Source organism: Gopherus evgoodei, chromosome 2 (assembly GCF_007399415.2).
Source record: "Gopherus evgoodei ecotype Sinaloan lineage chromosome 2, rGopEvg1_v1.p, whole genome shotgun sequence".
Lineage (NCBI taxonomy): Eukaryota > Metazoa > Chordata > Testudines > Testudinidae > Gopherus > Gopherus evgoodei.
Window position 1 is genome coordinate 3,394,317 of NC_044323.1, and position 17,269 is coordinate 3,411,585.

The 17,269-nt window shown below is 59.5% G+C and overlaps 1 protein-coding gene across 7 annotated transcripts in view; it reads right to left on the minus strand.

The window, feature by feature from the left end:
• The window catches only part of NBEAL2 (neurobeachin like 2), a 189,235-nt gene that overhangs the window by 20,488 nt on the left and 151,478 nt on the right, over positions 1-17,269 (minus strand). For 5 of the 7 annotated variants that reach the window (XM_030549816.1, XM_030549814.1, XM_030549817.1 and 2 more), the window contains 18 exons: positions 17,109-17,242; positions 16,534-16,693; positions 16,202-16,304; positions 14,967-15,117; positions 13,697-13,855; positions 13,421-13,580; positions 13,025-13,110; positions 10,876-11,613; positions 9,397-9,575; positions 8,019-8,178; positions 7,523-7,660; positions 6,940-7,248; positions 5,996-6,145; positions 3,919-4,076; positions 3,069-3,193; positions 2,513-2,633; positions 1,367-1,524; positions 658-791 (listed from right to left, as the gene is read on the minus strand). In XM_030549816.1, the coding sequence (XP_030405676.1) occupies positions 658-791; positions 1,367-1,524; positions 2,513-2,633; positions 3,069-3,193; positions 3,919-4,076; positions 5,996-6,145; positions 6,940-7,248; positions 7,523-7,660; positions 8,019-8,178; positions 9,397-9,575; positions 10,876-11,613; positions 13,025-13,110; positions 13,421-13,580; positions 13,697-13,855; positions 14,967-15,117; positions 16,202-16,304; positions 16,534-16,693; positions 17,109-17,242 (3,323 nt within the window). The remainder of the gene's footprint in view (positions 1-657; positions 792-1,366; positions 1,525-2,512; positions 2,634-3,068; positions 3,194-3,918; positions 4,077-5,995; positions 6,146-6,939; positions 7,249-7,522; positions 7,661-8,018; positions 8,179-9,396; positions 9,576-10,875; positions 11,614-13,024; positions 13,111-13,420; positions 13,581-13,696; positions 13,856-14,966; positions 15,118-16,201; positions 16,305-16,533; positions 16,694-17,108; positions 17,243-17,269) is intronic. The other 2 variants (XM_030549820.1, XM_030549815.1) reach the window with 1 other exon arrangement.

A 17,269-nucleotide genomic window follows, 5' to 3' on the forward strand; every position in this document is an offset into this window, starting at 1 on the left:
TGGGAGAGCCCTACATGGATAAATCACGTGAAAGAGACAGCCGTCCAAGGGCCAGCCCACCCCCAGTGTAAATCAGCAATGAAAACAAGGGCCCCACGCTGATTTACATCAGCAAAAGATCCAGTCTAAGGAATTCAATCCTAAATCAAATGCATGTGCAATTCCCTTCTTAACAAGGCTCTGAAACACACTGGCCGGGCGCGGCTCCCCTGTTTTTTCCGCGCGTGGATGGGGGCTGGAAAAGCTGGGGGGGGCTGGGAGTGCTACAGGATCACACTCCTCTCCATCCCAGTACCATACCACCCTCCTCCTGGCTGAGCACCGCCCACTTTAGAAGCTCTGTATGAAGGGCCACTTTGCCCATTACCCTGCACCAGGCCTCTTGTACCAGCGATGCTCGACTTCCTGTCTTATCCCCCCCTCCGATCAAAGTTCCCCCCCATTTGAATTCAGGTCACTGGAGCACGATTCCTCGGGGTCAAGACCTTGCTTTGGGTCTCCACCATAGCCCCAACGGCAGCCCAGCACCGCGCTGGGGTCTGGGCTGGGCACTGACGCTCTGGGAAGGGTGCCACTGGCTTCCCAAGAGAAGTGGGGATGCTCCCCGGGGCTGGGCAGTGGCCCCTGTCTAGGAGAGCAGAGGAGATCAAGGTGAACCTTCTTCCTGAAGTTGACAAAGTAGTTGGCCTGGTCGATGAAGAAGAACTCCAGGGCCGACCGGCGGAGGTTGTAACGGCGGAGGTGCACTTCCCGGAGCTGAGACAGGGGGCGCTTGAAGTCATAGCCGATCCCTGGGGAAAAGGCAGAAAGCAGGCCAGCTGTTACCTCCCCCATCCTATACCCAGGCACCTCCATAGCTGAACAGCTCCCAGCACCGCAGGGCCCACCCTGATCCTAGACACTGACCCATCTCAGCAAGCAATCACCACACTGGGGAGACCCAGCATAGGCTTCCAGCCTTCAACCTCTCCCCCACGTCACATCTCAGGTCTAAGATCAGTGCTGGGCTACCCCCAAGCCAAGCTAGCCTCGAGGTTAAGGCACTGGACTGGGACTCAGGAGATCTGGGCTCAATTCCCAGCTTCAGCACAGACTCCCAGCATGCCCTGGGGCAAGTCACTTAACCTCCGTGTCTCAGTTTCCCCATCTTCTGCCTGAGTCCCCTTTGCCCATGAGCTCTTTGGGGCAGGGACAGCCAGCGCCGAGCAGCATGGGCCAATAGATGCTACTCTCATGCAGTGCTAGTATTGAGATTAATGAGTAATCTAACAGCAGCACAGCAGTGAGAGGATGGAGGGGGAAATCTCCGGCATCAGAGGCTGCGATGCAGAGCAGGAGACAGGTGGGCATAGGCGACCTCCGGTACCTTCCTCCGTCTCCTCCTTTTCGCTGCTGCAGTCGTAAAAGTAGACATGCTGCGTGGTGACCTCCAGCCGGCCCTGGATCACAGCCACGATGGTGATGAGCTCGCAGTCCTCGGAGATCACCAGCTTCTCCCTCTGGCTCTGCTCTTTGGGTTCAGCCCTGGAAGAGATCGTACCCACACATGCACAACCCTCTTACGGCCCACGGCTTCCATCCCCACACACAGTTGGCCAATAGGACGCGTGGGACTGGCTGGTTAGAGAACAGAGGCCGCCTTTGGCGTCCTGTGCTGGCCTGGGCTGTACGCCACACAGCGTGCTCTGCTCCCAGCAATGGTAGCAGATATCTAGGCACCCACTGGCCTTACCGTGACGTGCTCTGCTGCTCAGCCAATCCAGGGCAGCTCGGCGACTCTCCCTGCACCCTCGCCAGGGAAAAACCTACCAGCTTCCAGGAGTACCAGCTTGAGCGGTGTGCAGAGTGCCTCTTGGCACTGGGAGAGGTCTGCACTTGTTAGCTGGGAGAAGGGTGAGATGGGCCCAGGCAGGCAAAGGGAGATGGATGGCTTGGGGAACATGGGAGAGAATATAGCGCCTTTCATCTCTTCCAATTATATTGTGCTAGTGGCCAGACGTCCCAGTCAGGATAGGGGCCCTGCTCTACTAGACAATGGGGGGGATGTGGTCTCTGCCCCACGCTACTCACAATGTAAAGGCTGCGGGTTCAAATCCCACCTGTGACAGTCCCAGATGAAGAGCTGTTACTGGGCAATGGCTGTTTGAAGGCCATGACTGGCCCCCTGTTGATGATCTCAGCAGAAAAGCCACAGATTACTGGCCGGGAAGTGCGAACTGCCCCCTCCTTGAGATGGGGACCACGTGGGGTGACCCTGAGACACACGGACAGACTCAGATGCAAGCCTCCGAGGCAATGTATCCCTCCTTGCAGGACATGCTTTGTTCCTGAGCCCAGCAAGCGCGCGAACAGCAACCCAGGGAGAGCAGCAAAGAGTCCTGTGGCATCTTATAGACTAACAGATATATTGGAGCATGAGCTTTCGTGGGTGAATACCCACTTCGTCAGATGCATGTCAGATCCAGACTAACATGGCTACCCCTCTGATACTTGAACCCAGGGAGAGACTCACTGATTGTCCAAGAACTCGAGGTCTTCCTCCGCCAGCTGATCATCCTCCAGCTCGCTCACCTTTGCCTCTTTGGCCACGGCCAGCGGCAGAGGCTCCACAAGGTTGTGAGAATGATCCGCGCCTGAAACGGACAGAGACTAAACTGGAGACACCAGGTTGAGCACAGCTCTGAGAGTGTCACTCCGGGGCTCTATGGCTGAGGGGCCCTGATCTAGGTTTTATTTCTGCTGGCAGAGGTGGGGTCAGGCCCCACTCCTTCCAAAACGTACATTAGATCCCTCTATGTGAAAAAGTCACCCAGGCCTGCTGGGTGTGTTGCTCTCCAGTAGCACCTAGCCCAGCTACAGATTGAAGAGCCTGCTACAGCCTTGCCTAAGAGGCAGTTGGCTTTTAGCTCGTGCAGTAGAGGCTCATACACTAAGCTTCAGAGGTCCCAGGTTCGATCCCGCCCACGGGGTCTGCCGGCGTTACAGCTGACTGCACATCGGTGAGCTGGCAGAGCCAGGCTGCGACCCACGCGCACTGGCCCCATCCCCACACCGCGAGCACTGCTCACCTAGGTTGTCCCGGAGGGCGCTAGCCTCCACGTGGGGGTCGAAGTGATAGTTAGGGACCAGCTTCAGCCTCATTCTGGAGTAAGTCTCAGCACTCGACAGCTTCCAGCGAATCTCTGGGGGGTTTCTGTGGGGGACGGGGAGGGAGAAAAGTGAGTCCCGAGCGCCCCAAAGCTGGGAACTGGAGTTAGCATGGGACAATGCAACCTGAGCCACGGAACAGCTTGGGCTCACGAGGTGTTGGCTGACGGAGCTCCCCCTTGCTGCAGGGACTACGAGGACTGTAGACTGAGCAGAGAAGCTGCCGGATCAGGGCCCATCCGCCTCCGAGAGCAGCCCGGGGGCAAGTTTCTACCACACCCCATCACGCCTTCAGCCTGCGAGCCACAGGGCAGAGAGGAGGAGGAGGAGGCGGCGGCATGAAACTAGCCAGGCAACACGGGGTGCAGAAAACGTGGGAGGGCCAGGAACAGCTGCAGGCCACACTGCCTGGTTCCAATCGGGGGAGGCATGGCTTTGTCACAGTGGGTGGGGCTAACGCCTGGGCTCCCTTTCTTTTCTGTCTGACTTTGGTCAGTCTTCCGGGGGCCGCCCCACAAGTGGGCAGAGCACAGCAGGACACGGCTGCAGCATGCTCCGGGGCTCCCCCCCACCATGGGAACCGCACCCCATGAGGGGCAGGAAGCCATGCTAGGATCATGGCGCAGGATTCCTCGGGGGGTGGAGGGGACGATACTGCTAAACCTGGAGGATCCAGCAGCCCCAACCTTGGGCTGCCCCATAAGCGCTGAGTAGGAGGGGGCCCTGAGCAGCATCCACTCCCCCTGCCCAAAGGGAGCACTATCTCCTGACCCGTCGGCCCAGGTGGAGCGCTGTGAGGTCAGCAGGCGACGCAGGGCCTTCCACTGCTTCAAGACAATGCTGTGGTGGTTGTTGATCTGTTTCAGGACGTTCACATGCCGGACGTGCTCGTACTTGCAGCGCTTCATCACCGGCTCCAGAATCAGCTCCTGACAGGGCAGAGAATGAGGTGGGACTGTGGAGGAAAGGGCAAGCAACCACACGGATCTCCCCTGGGCAGGGCCGACTCTAGGTTTTTTGCTGCCCCAAGCAAAAAAAATTTTTGGCTGCCCCTCGTCCTAGCCCTGGGCTCCTCGCCGCAACCCCCAGCTACCCCAGCTCTGGGCTCCCCACCCTTCCTTCCCCCCATTCCCCCCCTACACCTTCTGCCACCCTAGCCCTGGTCTCTCCTCCCCCCACCACTTGCACCCTCCTTCCGCTGCAGCTCTGGGTCACTGGTAACTCGCTCCCAGGGCAGGTCATTCAGCAGTAATTTTGGATGTGCTCAGAACATGGACAGGATTGGTTCCCATATGGTTACAGAACTACAGTAAAGTGGAACAATTTTCAGCTTGTGCGATTGGAGGATATCTGGATGCATATTATAAGACTGTCCTCTATAAATGAGGAAAAGTTGAGGTGCCTTTATTATTCTTTTGTTCCACTCTTTCTTTCTATGGGGAATTTGCCAATGCAATACCACTGTCTTTCTTTCAAACAAACAAACAAAAAGGCAATGGCTGTTGAGAATAGCAATTCCAGTCCTGATAACCACTGGGAAGCATTTCTTGCTCAATTTTATCCTACTTTTTCTACAGCAAGTTACAGTGGATCTGTGTATTTGATTTGGGAGAAAGGAAGTAACAGCTGCCCAAACGGAGCTTGAGCACTCCTGAATGTTGAGGTGTTCAAATCTGAAAGGCAGGTGCTGAGGGGCGGGGCACGGGGGGGGCTGTGGCTCCACGAGGGAGCACGGCAGCATGTATGCAGCAGCGTGTCTGGCACTGCACGGAGTCAGACAGGCTGGTCTGAGTGGCACAGTAAGGGGGCTGGGCGGTTGGAGAAGGGGTAGGGGGTTCCGGGGGGGGCGGCAGTCAAAGGACAGGGAGCAGGGGGGGTTGGGATGGGGCTGAGGTTCAGCAGGGCAGTAAGGGGTAGGGAGAAGGGGGGGTTAGATGGGTCAGGGGTTGTGGGGGCAGTCAGGGGACAGGCAGCGGTTGGATAGGCATGGGAGTACCAGGGGTTTGTCAGGGGACAGGCAGAGGGTGGGATCCTGGGGAGGAAATTGGGGGGGTCTCAGGAGGGGGCAGTTGGGGACAAGGAGAAGGGAGGGTTAGACAGGGGAAGGGGTCCTGGGGGATAGCTAGGGGCAGGGGTCCTGGGAAGGGGGCAATCAGGGGACAAGGAGAAGTGGCGCTTAGATAGGGGGTGGGGTCCCGGGGGGCAGTTAGGGGCAGGGGTCCCGGGAGGGGGTGATCAGGGGACAAGGAGCAGGGGAGGTTAGATGGGTCGGGGTTTCTGTGGGGGGCAGTCAGAGGGAGTGGATGGTGGCAGACTGGGGCTACCCTCCCTCCCTGTGGAGTGTTCTGTTTTTTGAACGTTAAAATATGGTCTCCCCACCCTTCGCAGTGCAGCTCTCCACTCACAGCACACTGCCCATGAGGTCCCCCTCCTTCCTTTCCAGTTGGTAGTTGCCAAGGGAATGCTGGGAAATGTAGTTCTTTCCCTGCTCCAGGGCGGGCTCTATAGGCAGGGAGCTAACCAAGGAACTACAGCTCCCAGGGCCCCCTGTTGGTTCTTAGCTCCCATGCTGGATCCCTGCCGCCCCTGCAGATGGGCTGCCCCAAGCACGTGCTTGCTTTGCTGGTGCCTAGAGCCACCTCTGCCCCTGGGAGGAGACTCTGCAGCAGAGATTAGGGTTTTGCAGAAAGACATGCCAGGAGGAGCCACCCGGCACGGGTGATTTCAGCCCCCAGGGTTCGAATTTGGCAGAGTGATATTGACTGTATTTCTGGAGCACTGAGGAGCCCGAGGCGTCGACTGGACAACAGCAGCAGGGGGGTGTGTTTCAAATGGCTCACGCCCGTACCTGGAATTTCTTCCTGCTCTCCTCTTTCTCCCGCTCCCTGCGCAGGGAGCTGCTCATCAAGGCATCGTAGCAGGAGTTCCAGAAATTGGACATGTGGTCATGGCTCTTGGCGAATGTGTCGATTTCAAACTGTGCCATCATGGGCTGTACCTGCCAAAGGGACGCAGGGGAGAGAGCCCTTGAACGGCGACGGCCAGGACGGGCGGGCAAGGACGTATTTCAGGGACGCTGCCTTAGAACAGGGCGAGGTCTAGCAGCAAGTGCGCAGGACTGGGAGGCCAGGAACTCCCAGCTGAGGTGTGGATTTCGCTGCACACACTGGGTAGGGCATATGATCTGTGCCTTAGTTTCTCCATCTGTAATCTACTATTTAGGTGAATGCATCCCCTCTCCAACTCCCACCCCTACAAAATCACTGCAGCATCTGAGCACTTTATTCTCAACTCCCTGGCAAGCTACATAAATACTGCTCCCCCTCGCCCTGTTTAACATATGGGGTGAGTGAGGCTTGGGCAGTCTCAGAGCTGGGACAGCTCCTAGCGCTGCTCAGACCCAGCTCAGCTCTCTGGCTGATCAGATCTCCTGTGCTCACAAACAGCCCTGCTGGGCACCCTCCTGCCCTGCCCATGCCCACTCTCCCAACAACCGCCCTCCCCTTGGTTCGGGGCTTGGCTGTCGGCATCTGTGGCTGAGCGTGTCAACTGAAGTGACTCCCCATGGATACGCACAGCACCACAGCAAGAGACAGGGACAGAGCCCATGTCCGACGCAGCCACATGGCCCAACGTCCACGGGGACACAGAGACAGGAAATGCGTCTAGGAGCTGTGTCTAGGGCCTGGTCTGACGCACCCCCCCTCCCACCCCTGCTATATCTGCTCAGTGCTCCCTCTTCCTGCAATGGTAACCAGCGCCCCCTCTCGCCCCTGTCCCGGCAGCACCCACGTGCTTTTCGATGAAGGCCCTCCACTCGGGGCTGGTGCAGAAGAGCTGGAAGTCCTCATAGAAGGTGGGGCTGCCGTTGGTGGGTGGCAGTGAAGGCAGGCGGCGCTGCAGCTGCAGTGTTTCGTAGCACTGGTCCAGCAGCGTGCGGATGATGGGCAGGAGCCAGGAGAAGGCCTCGGACTTGGGGTGCAGTGCACGGCTCAGGGGGCTCTCCAGCTTGCCCAGCAGGTAGCAGGCCTCTTCCTCCTTGGGGGCCGAGGCCGTCTGGAGCAGGCCGTGGAGCTTGACGTAGGCCAGCGAGTGCAGCTGCTGGGCACAAGGCGTGGGGATGGGGGCAGGGGAAGAGTCTGTTACACCCCCAGGCTCATCCCAGCATGTGGGGGGCTACTGCGGTTTTGGGGCCCTCGGAGCCTCTCCCTTGCCCCCACAATCCCTCCCCTTCCTGGCCTCTCCCTCCCCCCGCCAGCTGATACGGTCCCCCCACTTCCCTTCAGAGCCCAGCCCCTCGCCGCAGAGAGAAGGGGAGCCCTCAGAGTGCCCCTAACGAGGCCAGTCAGGGTCCCCAGCCCCCAGGCCGGCTCACCTGAGCCTCCTCCAGATTGCTGTACCCAACGAGGACACGCAGGCCAATCTGAGCCATCTCCTTCAGGTCCGAGGTCCCATTGGCCAAGTGGTACCATACCCCCAGCTTGTCCAGCAGACTGTTCACCCCCTCGTAGATCTGCAGCCACAGGAAGGGCAGAGTGACGCCTCCCGGCAAGGACAGCAAAGGAGCTCACCCTCCCAGCCCCCGCGCTTTGCTTCCCCGGCCTAAGGACAGGGACAGGGATCGTCCGGGGAGGGAGCTGCGCCCGAAGCCCAGGTTGGGGTATTTAATGGGAGAGCCAGCTGCAAAGCAGTGACCCCAAAAGGATGGCAGCCAATGAACCGCGGCAGGCGGGAAAGACAGAGACCCACAGCTCTGCCATGGCTGTCTCAGCAGCATACGCCCAGCAGCTGACAAGCCCTCTGCACGTCAGCACTACTCTATCCCAGGGAGCAGACCCCCTTCACTCCCCAGGCCCGCCGGCAGCACGGACCTTCTCGCTCCACAGGGCCTGGTTGTTGTGTCCCTCGGAAAACAAGAAGTCCTGGAGGAGCCTCAGCAACTTGAGCACGTTCTGGGTGAGGCTGGGCAAAGTGGCCGGGGCTGACTCCTTGATGTCTGTGAAGGCTGATTCCAACATCATCTCCAGGAGGCTGCAAGAAAGAGACAGGGTGTGTGTGTGTGTGTGGGGGGGGCGGGGGGGGGGGGACAGAGAGAGACAGACGCTGAGCATGCTGCTAGCAGCTGCCGGATATCGTGTTGGTCACGCAGCCTCTCTCTCCTCATTAATATAGTCTCTGAGCGCTTCAAAATCCTCCACCCCCTGCCTCGTCTTACAGATGGGGAACTGAGGCCCGGAGAGGCTAAGGGATGTGCCCAGGGTCCTGCAGGCAGGCAGCGGCAGAGGTGGGAACTGAACTCATGTCTCAAGCCCTAGGCCAGCAAACCAGCTGCGGAAAGCAGGTGCCCAAGATCAAAGTTTCTCTGCAAAGCACCAATCCCCCTGAGGAGCGTCTCAGGGGCACGCGCTCTGCAGCGCCCCAACCCAGGATTACCCCAGGCTCTGACACTCCTGAACTGGCTGAGAATCTCCTTATTTCAAGTTGACAGGGGGGCATCTGTACAGGGGAAAAGCCACCAACTCAAGTGGCAAGTGTAATGCATTTGCGGGGCGGGGAGGGGCCTACTCCTGACGGGTGTGGGGACATCACGAAATGCAGCCCACTCGTTGGACGCACAAGCGGCCCAAGACTGGACTAGAAAGTACAGGTCAGGAGTGAGGGAGCACTGGCAGATCTGGAGCGGGCGAGGTCCCACAGCTGGGATCACAGGGGGTTGTGGGGCTGGAGCGAGAGGTCCAGGCCCGGCGGGGCATGGGAATGCAAGGCTGTGACGGCGTGAGCCTGCTGGCTGGGAGCAAAGGACCCAGGCTGGACATGGGGACGCAGGGCTGGACACGCAGGGGGTTACTAGCCAGGACAGCTGCCTACGTTACTAATGTGTCACTTTCACAAGGCCACGTCCTCCAACGTGCAAATGGGGGAGAGAAATGGGCATGTCTGGGGGCGGGGTGGGACCCTGGCTCTGTAAGGGTAAAATGAAGCAGCTCCATTGGCCGACAGGCCAGGTGCCCTCAGGGCCCGGCAGTGAGCTGCCCCCATGCCGGGGCCATCTGAGTCCCAGGGCAACTTGCCAGAAACCCACAAGCTTGGCCACGTTGGCAGCCAGGATCCTGGGCCCTCTGGCCCAGCTGAGTGGGATGGGGTGAAGGGTCCCAATTCCGATCCTATTTCTCCACCTCCCAAACCCCTCCCCAAAGCTGGCCAGAACCCACCAGGCGGGAGCAGGCCGGCCGCTCTGCCAGCACCCACCTGCACTTGATCTCGTCCGGCGGCCGCACCAGCTCGCAGGCTGTGCCCAGCTTGGTGAGGACGGAGAAGACCTGCCCACGCTCCTTCCAAGCTGCGTCGTCCCAGCCCTCCACCCCGCGCCAGGTCACCGAGAAGATGATGTTGGTGAGCAGGTTGCACAGCTCCTCCTCTGGCGTTTGCTGAGATGAGGGGAGAGCCAGAAAACACACGCTGATCTGAGCGGCTGGTCCGCTCCCTATGGGCTTCTCCTAGAGGGGATGGCAGACGCAGTGCCCCCTGGTGCAGACAACTGCCCTGCTCAGACATGATGGGCTGGGATCGGGAGTGGGGCATCTGGGGACAGAGTGCAGGCGTTAGAGGATCTCTTGATGCCAACTGGCAGAGGGCACCAGGGGGCATATGGGTTACAGGGATTCTCTGGGTCCAGTGCGTTCCTATGTAGATAGCGAAGAGTGTCATGTACCGCCTCTGTCACACCAGGCAGCAGAACCTTTGGGAAATGTGGGTGCAGATAACACGCAAGGAGACGTGTGTCTAGCCTGGAAAGTTTGTTCTTAAAGACTTGGCGTTAACGGACACGTCTTAAGACAGGCCACGCTGGAGCGAGGAGACTTCTCTCCCTCCCTTGCTGTTGTGTCCTGTGCATCTCGGAGCCGGTGGCTGTTTGCACAGAATCAAACACTGATGAAACAACGGTGCAGACTTGAGGGGAAATGGCGGGGAGCAGGGAGAGCCTGGTTTACAGGCAAACAACAAAAGTCTGGTCTAGTGCATCTAGGAGTGCAGAGACATTCTGGCATCCTTCCTCTGGGGAGGCCAGCTGCCAGTGGGCATGGTCTTGTACGGTGACCAGATGTTCTGATTTTATAGGGACAGGCCTGATATTTGGGGCTTTTTCTTATATAGGTGCGGATTACCCCCCACCCCCGTCCCGATTTTTCACACTTGCTGTCTGGTCACCCTACGGTCTTGTGAAGGGGGCGGGGTTGGTAAAAGACGTTGCAAGGAGGACTGAGCAGTGAGCAGAACTTTCTTAGACGGGGGGCACCCGGTTAGTGGGACATGGGCTCTAGCAGGCATGTTTTACATCTAACCCCGTGTTTCCACTGTTTCTGCAGGTTACCACCTAAATCCCTGCTCTCGGGTAAATCCACTCACCCCTTCGATCTGCTCCTAGAGAAAGCAGAGCTGCGTGCCACAGTGGGGCCAGTAACTGGGCTGGGCTTTCGGCACAGCAGGGCCGGCAATTCTGAGCGCGTCCAGTGGGTCAGACACCACTGGGGGACACTCGGGGGTTGGCAAGTGCCTATTGCTAGTGGCAAAGGGACTAGACCAAGCCTGGGAGAGAAGCAAACCCCTCCTACTACAGACGGCAGCACCATCGCTCATCCACCGCTGCTGGCTCCCCTCTGGACTCTCTCATCATGGGCCGCAGCAGGAGGGTAGCTCCTTTGCCAGCCCTCGGGGGCAGCACCTTACCTGGGGGTTACTGGTATTGGAGACGTCGTCGCTGGCCAGCGTCTCCTGGTAGCTGCTTTCGTCCAGGACATTGGAGAGGCTGGAGCTTTTCCGAGCCCGCGTGCCCGGGAAAGGTTTGAAGTACTCCAGAGGGGACGGGGTCCCCGGCAAGCTCCCTGGCGTCTGGTTGCCGCTCTCCACCGTGGCGGTGGAGCAGGTGCTGGCCAGGTCGAGGCCAAGGTCGAAGGGCGACATGCAGAAGGGTGAGAGCGGGTGGTAGATGCTGTCAAATTGGAGGGCGTCGGTGGAGGAGGCTTCCCGCTGGCCGGGGATGTCGATAGTGTTGGAGGAGGAGGAGTGGCTGGTGCGGTCCAGGGAGTCGAAGGATTTGAAGTTATAGGAGCGGAACGGCTTGGAGCCGCCGGTCGGGGAGACGGAGTGGTCCGAGAAGCCCTCGGAAAGCTCGTGGTCAGAGGACTCGAACCCCATCGGCAGGAAGACGTCCAGGTCCTGAAGGTCTGCCAGGGCAGAGCTGGCGCTGTCCAGCTGCTCCTTCCCAGCCTCGGTGCCTGACTCCTTGCCTGCGTGCTCCGAGAGCTTCAGGAGGCCGAGGCAGCCCCCGTTGGCAGAGCCACTCAGGCTGTGCTGGCGGGACTCGTACGACTCCTTGACATAGAGCTTGGTGAGCGTGTCCTGCCAGCCGGCCAGCTTCGCCAGCTGCCTCACCATGTCGTGCTGGGAGTAGATCAGGTGGAAGAGCTGCAGGCAGGAACGAGGCACATCACGGACCAGCGTGGCCGAGCAGACCCCTTCCCACTCCCCGCGCCCGCCAGAGAGGGAGGAGTTTGGCCCTTGCGCCAGGGCGCTTGGCTGCACAATCCACTTGCCCACCTTTACTGGGGCAAAAGAGGATTCGCCCAACGTCCACCAGTGACTTGCCCTCAAGGATCGGGCAAGGCTTGGTTAACAAGGGGCACCGGACCTGTCTATGCTTCCTGCATCCCTCAAGATGGTAGCACGATGGGATAGGGGAACCCTCCTTAGAGGGCCCCATGTGCAGTCGAGAGAGGGGTCACACCTGCTGCTCCTCAGCCCAGAAATCGGGGCTCCCACATCTGCAGCCCCCACGCTCTCCGCTGGCCTCGCTCCAGCAGCAAGGATGCAACGGTCCGAGCCACGCCTTCAGTCCTCGAGCAGAGCTCCGTTCACCTCACTAGGTACTGGTACAGCCCCATCATCGCTGCATCCAAGTACCTGCTCAGACACCCACGTGCCCATGGGGCCGAATCCCTCCCCAACCCCAGATCTGGCAAGCAGCTGAAACCCATCCAGCAGAGACCAAGAGCCACCGTCGGGATGCGTTCAGCCCTCCAGTTCCTCCACCCCTTTGTGGCCGCACACACGCTGGGGTCGGCTCCAAGTTCTGGGCAGTGACATCAAGGGAGGGCTGAAAGCCTTTGATCACGCTGAGCCGGATATCTGTCAGCTCAGTGGCTCCTTCCCCGGCCAGCCCTTCTCATGACACCAGCTGTCCGGTTGCCTCAAAGGGTCTCCATGCCAGCCAGCCAGCCGCTCAGCTGGCTTCCCGCCCCGTGTGGCTCCAAGCTCCTGCTAATCAGCATCTCTCCCCGCCTTCCACTCTTGGAAGGGAAGTGGAGAGATGGGGTCAAGCCTGGCTCCGCTGAGCACAGTCACCCAGGACCGCAGCGTGCGAGGGATCTAGGGAGACCATCAGCACTGCTGCACCCAACAGGGGATGGAATAGGGTGTCTGCGTTTAGCGTCTGTCTGTCTACGGAACAAGGGCAGCTCATGGCCTTGCTGATATGCCCCTGCCCTGAGCAAGAGGGCAAGGTGGCAGGTCAGCCTGCAGTGCGTCTGCTCGGTGTGAGACACAGCAGTGCCTTAGTGACAGATGCCAGCTCCTGAGGACACCTAGCCGCCGTCGGAGGATAACAGCTTCCAGGGACCTGGGGCCTGGAGGGCAAGTAAAAGAGACAGAACCAGTTGACTAGGGAGGCTTGGGGGCCTGATGGGTTAATGCACCAAGCCCGAGTTTAGCCCATCTGGGGCTGTACGCAGAGGGAGTGACATGGACTCGTCTCTCTGCAAGAATGCACAGCCACGGACGCCTGAAGAACTCCCGAGGGCTCCACGCCGGACAGTCTTACCTTCCGGCAGGTATCCAGCCTGACCGCCAGCTCCGCCCGATGGGACAGGTACACCACGGCCATCAGGTCCTTGTAGCTGGGAGAGTCTGCGGGGATGAGAGGCAAGAACGGGCGTGGGACGCGGCCCTGCGGCACGCTGCCCTAACGGACCCTTCCCGGGCTACAGCACAGTCTGCCTTCCGTGGAGACTGGCAGCTGCAGGCGGGCGCTCTGAGCCAGCCCGGCCCAGACACTCCCCCACACTTTGCGGGGGGAGGGGGTTCAGCATGGGATCCCGGGTCTGAAAACGATGGCTGACCCCTGGCTCCATAAATCCCAAGCTCTCCTTAACAACATGCCCCCTAAGCCACGTGGCTGCAGCGTGGCAGGCCCACGGCCCCGAGGCAGGTGCCGTACCTGAGCCAAGGACCTGCTCCAGGAGACACCGGAAGAGCAGCATGGACACCGGGATGTCGTTCAGATTCGATATGAGCCCTTGGTAGCCAACGTCCTTCAGCTTCAGGCGGTACTTGCTGCGCTCGTGGGCCTTCTCGTATTTCAGCATCTTGTACAGGACCTGCGGGAGGGAGGGTGCCGGCCTTAGGGGTGGGGCTTGGTGGGAGCCACCACGGGCCTGGTGCTGGAGGCCAGGGGGACTCGGACAACGCACAGGCTCGAGGACTCCCGTCTCACCTTGAAAACTCTCTCTCGTACTTCGTCCGAGAACTTCCTCTGGACGAGCAGCGAGAACAGGACCTCCACGTTCCCCGACTCAAAGAGGAAGGCGTAGAGCTGCTCCTGGGAGGCCGAGTCTTTCAGCAAGCTGTGGATCACCTCCAGAACCCCACACACCTGCAACGGCCATGGACGCAGTTACACCCCCAAACGGAGACGGCCCATGTAAGCCGAGTGGCCATCACCCCCAGATCACAGTAGCCTCGCCCCCCTTCAGCCTCGCCTCAGGATACAGCCACGCTTCCTGGGCCCTCAGACGAGTGACTTGCAGGGATTCAGGTGGGATATTCACGGTAATGGGGGTTGAGGAAAGTGCTGTAACGGTTGGAAAATCAGCTCCGACAACAGCCCCTGAGGGCTTGTCTACGTGGACAGTTAACGCAGCGCCAGGTGGGTGTGAATCTACAGCACGTGCCTTTGCACGGGGACCCAGCTGCCGCGTGTTAGAAGTGCCATGGTGCAGCCGGATCTCAGCTTGCAAAGGGCAGCAGATCCGAGTGCATGACAGAAGCGCTAGCGCGCGGCAGCGGAGTCCGCACAGACACTTGGTAGCAGGCTGTACATTCCCGCTCCAGCTGGCCGGTTAAACGAGCCCTTAGCCAATCAGCTCCCTGTGCGTCCCCAAGTCCTAGAGATTACTGCTCGCCACCCATGGTTTAACCCAGGGCCAGCCCAGCCACAGCCGAGTGAGCTGGGTCAGGGATTTTCCGTAAGAACCTTGCTAAGGGCACAGCCTGGCTTCCAGACCCCAGGGTGCAGGGCTGGATCTGGGAGCCTCCAAGTAAAAGTACACAGAGTCCTCCCGAGCATCACACGGTCACTGTGCTGACTCCAGCCACGGTTCCAGCTTGGCCCCGAGCGGTCACTTCTCAAGGCAAGGCCATGGCCATTGTTCGTCACACCTCCGGGACAACCCAGCCACCTCTGAGCTCTGTTAGGAGGCAGTATTTGTACTGCAGTAGCGCCAATAGGCTCCGGCCAAGAGGAGGGCCCCACAGAGCTGGGTGCTGCACGAACCCACAGTAAGAGAGTCGCAGCCCAGGAGAGCTTGCAGTCTGAACAGGCAGGACGCTCCCCCTTTTAAAGATGGGAAACTGAAGCCCAGAAAAATGAAGGAACACTCAGGGCGGCTGTGGCAAGGCCAGGCAATGGATGTAGGACCCCTGAGTTCCAATCCTGCACCTTAACCACAAGACACTGCCCCCTAGTGATGCCTCTCCTGACGCACCTGGTGTTCATCGTGCACCGCAGCCAGGTAGCTCAGGGTGCTTTGCATCTCGTCGGCAGAGAAGCTCCTGCAGAGGAAGTCCTTCACCAGGCTGAACAGGGACATCTGCACCGTCTTCACATCCGTGGGAACTGGATTCTCCTTGTGAGTGCTGTGAGAGAGGAGGAGGGGGGGGGGACTTTACCTTGGGCACCAACGGCATAGTCTGGGGCAGAAATGGGGGAGAACCACATTCCTCAGCCTCCCCTAGCTTCACTTTACAGTGCCACCCCCTACAGGGCTCCAGCCCCCCCAGGGAGGCAGGCATGACTCCCGATCACAGAGCTGCCTAGTGGGGTGTGCAGGACAGGAGCTCTCAGGCCATAGGGTGAACCGGGGGAGGGGATGGGGTGAGAATCTCACCACCACACGCAGCGTCCGGGGGGACTCCGAAGGCAGCAGCAGACCTGGCAGGAGCAGGGCAAAGCATCCTCACCGGGAGTCAGCTCCACTCCAGCCTTGAGACGCGCCCACGGAACAGCCTGCCATGGGCAGTGGGCAGCAAAGGCCAGGGGAGGTTAACCCTCCCTAACCCAGGTGTGGCCCCACCCATGCTCGGCCCTGAGGCCCCACCCATGCTCCCCATCTCCCCTGAAGCTGGCGGGGGCTCTGCTCCAGGGGGAGGCCAGGGCTCCGCAGGCCGAAGGTGCAGGGCCGCAGGCTAGCCTCACCAACCAAGGAGGGAGTGAGGTTTTTACCTGCTGCCCGCGTTTCCCCCCACTGCATGCCTCCGCTGGCTTGCGGAAGCCCCTTGGATGAAGGAAAAGAAACGGCTGGGTCCTGGGCAGAGCTGGCTGGAGAAAACATCATCTCAGACTGCCTGGAGCCAAGGAGCCAGTTCTGCTTTCCCACGTGCTGCCCCAGGACATCCCCTCTTCTCCAAAAGCAGCAAAGAATCCTGTGGCACCTTATAGACTAACAGACGTTTTGGAGCATGAGCTTTCGTGGGTGAATACCCACTTCCTCATGCATCTGACGAAGTGGGTATTCACCCACGAAAGCTCATGCTCCAAAACGTCTGTTAGTCTATAAGGTGCCACAGGATTCTTTGCTGCTTTTACAGATCCAGACTAACACGGCTACCCTCTGATACTTGACCCTCTTCTCCAGGCACTGAAGGGTTAAAGCAGCTCTGCCAACTCCCCAGGACAAACAAGGGCAAGCTGGAAGCCAGGAGCCAGCCTTCAACAACTCACCCGTAATACGTCCGAATGGAGTCCAGGATGTATTGGACCCCATATTTCTTTCGGATCCTCTGCTTGTGGTCCTTGATGGTGTTCGATAAATACTGAATGTGACCTGCAGGCGTGGGGAAAAGAGGGAGAGAGCAGACCCATCCAGAAGATTAAGTACGTACCTGTATTTGGCAAGCAGAGAGAGCCAGGACATGCAGCCAGCTCTCAGCCAAACCACCCTGGCTAGGAGGCAGCTGATCCTGACCCCCTAGGAGGAAGCCGTGAGCTGCCAAGGCACACCCCACCTGGGAAGCAGGCCCCCAGCAGCACTCGACACCCCAGGAGGCACTTACCTAGCCGGACGGCGAAGTCGCTCTTGCTCCAGATGCGGAAGTCGAAGAGCAGGTACTGGTACAGGAGGTGCAGCAGGAAGCTGTGGCTCTCGGCAGCCACCTGCTCCATCAGGATCTGCGACGCCATCAGCACGTTCATGTCCATCATGAGGCTGGAGACCTGACGAGCGCAAACGAGAGCTGGGTGGGCGGCGCCATGTCCATCCAGCAGCCGCAGGGCATTCTGGGATTTACGAGTCATGTGACCCGCAGAAAATGAACCTGCCTTAGAGCTCTGACAACAAAAGACGGGCAGATGCTTTCCTAAGCCAGAGGGGATCTCTCCATCAGTCCGCTCCAGAGTCAACACCCTATTGAAATGACTGGGAGCAGAGGTCACCCATCACAGATTGTTCCAGCTGGGCTGCAGCCAGCACTGCATGGCATTATGTGCATTCCCTGATTGGATGGTCCCCTTTCAGGCACACGCAGTGGCCCAGCTGCTGGCTTTAATGCACCATGTGCCAGGCCCTGGGCTCAGCACCGCCTTGTTAGGCTGCCCCAGGTGACAATGGCTGGCCCTGGAAGTCTCTTACCTTCTGCAGCAGAGCTCCAATGATCGCCGGCCCGTGGCACTGCACCAGGCTCTCCTGGTTCACGGGGTGATGCCGGATAAAGTTCTTGACCAGCAGCAGAAACGCAGCCACGCCGTTCTTTTCCAGTCTGCTCTCTGCAGGAGGGGACAAGAAGGTTCAGC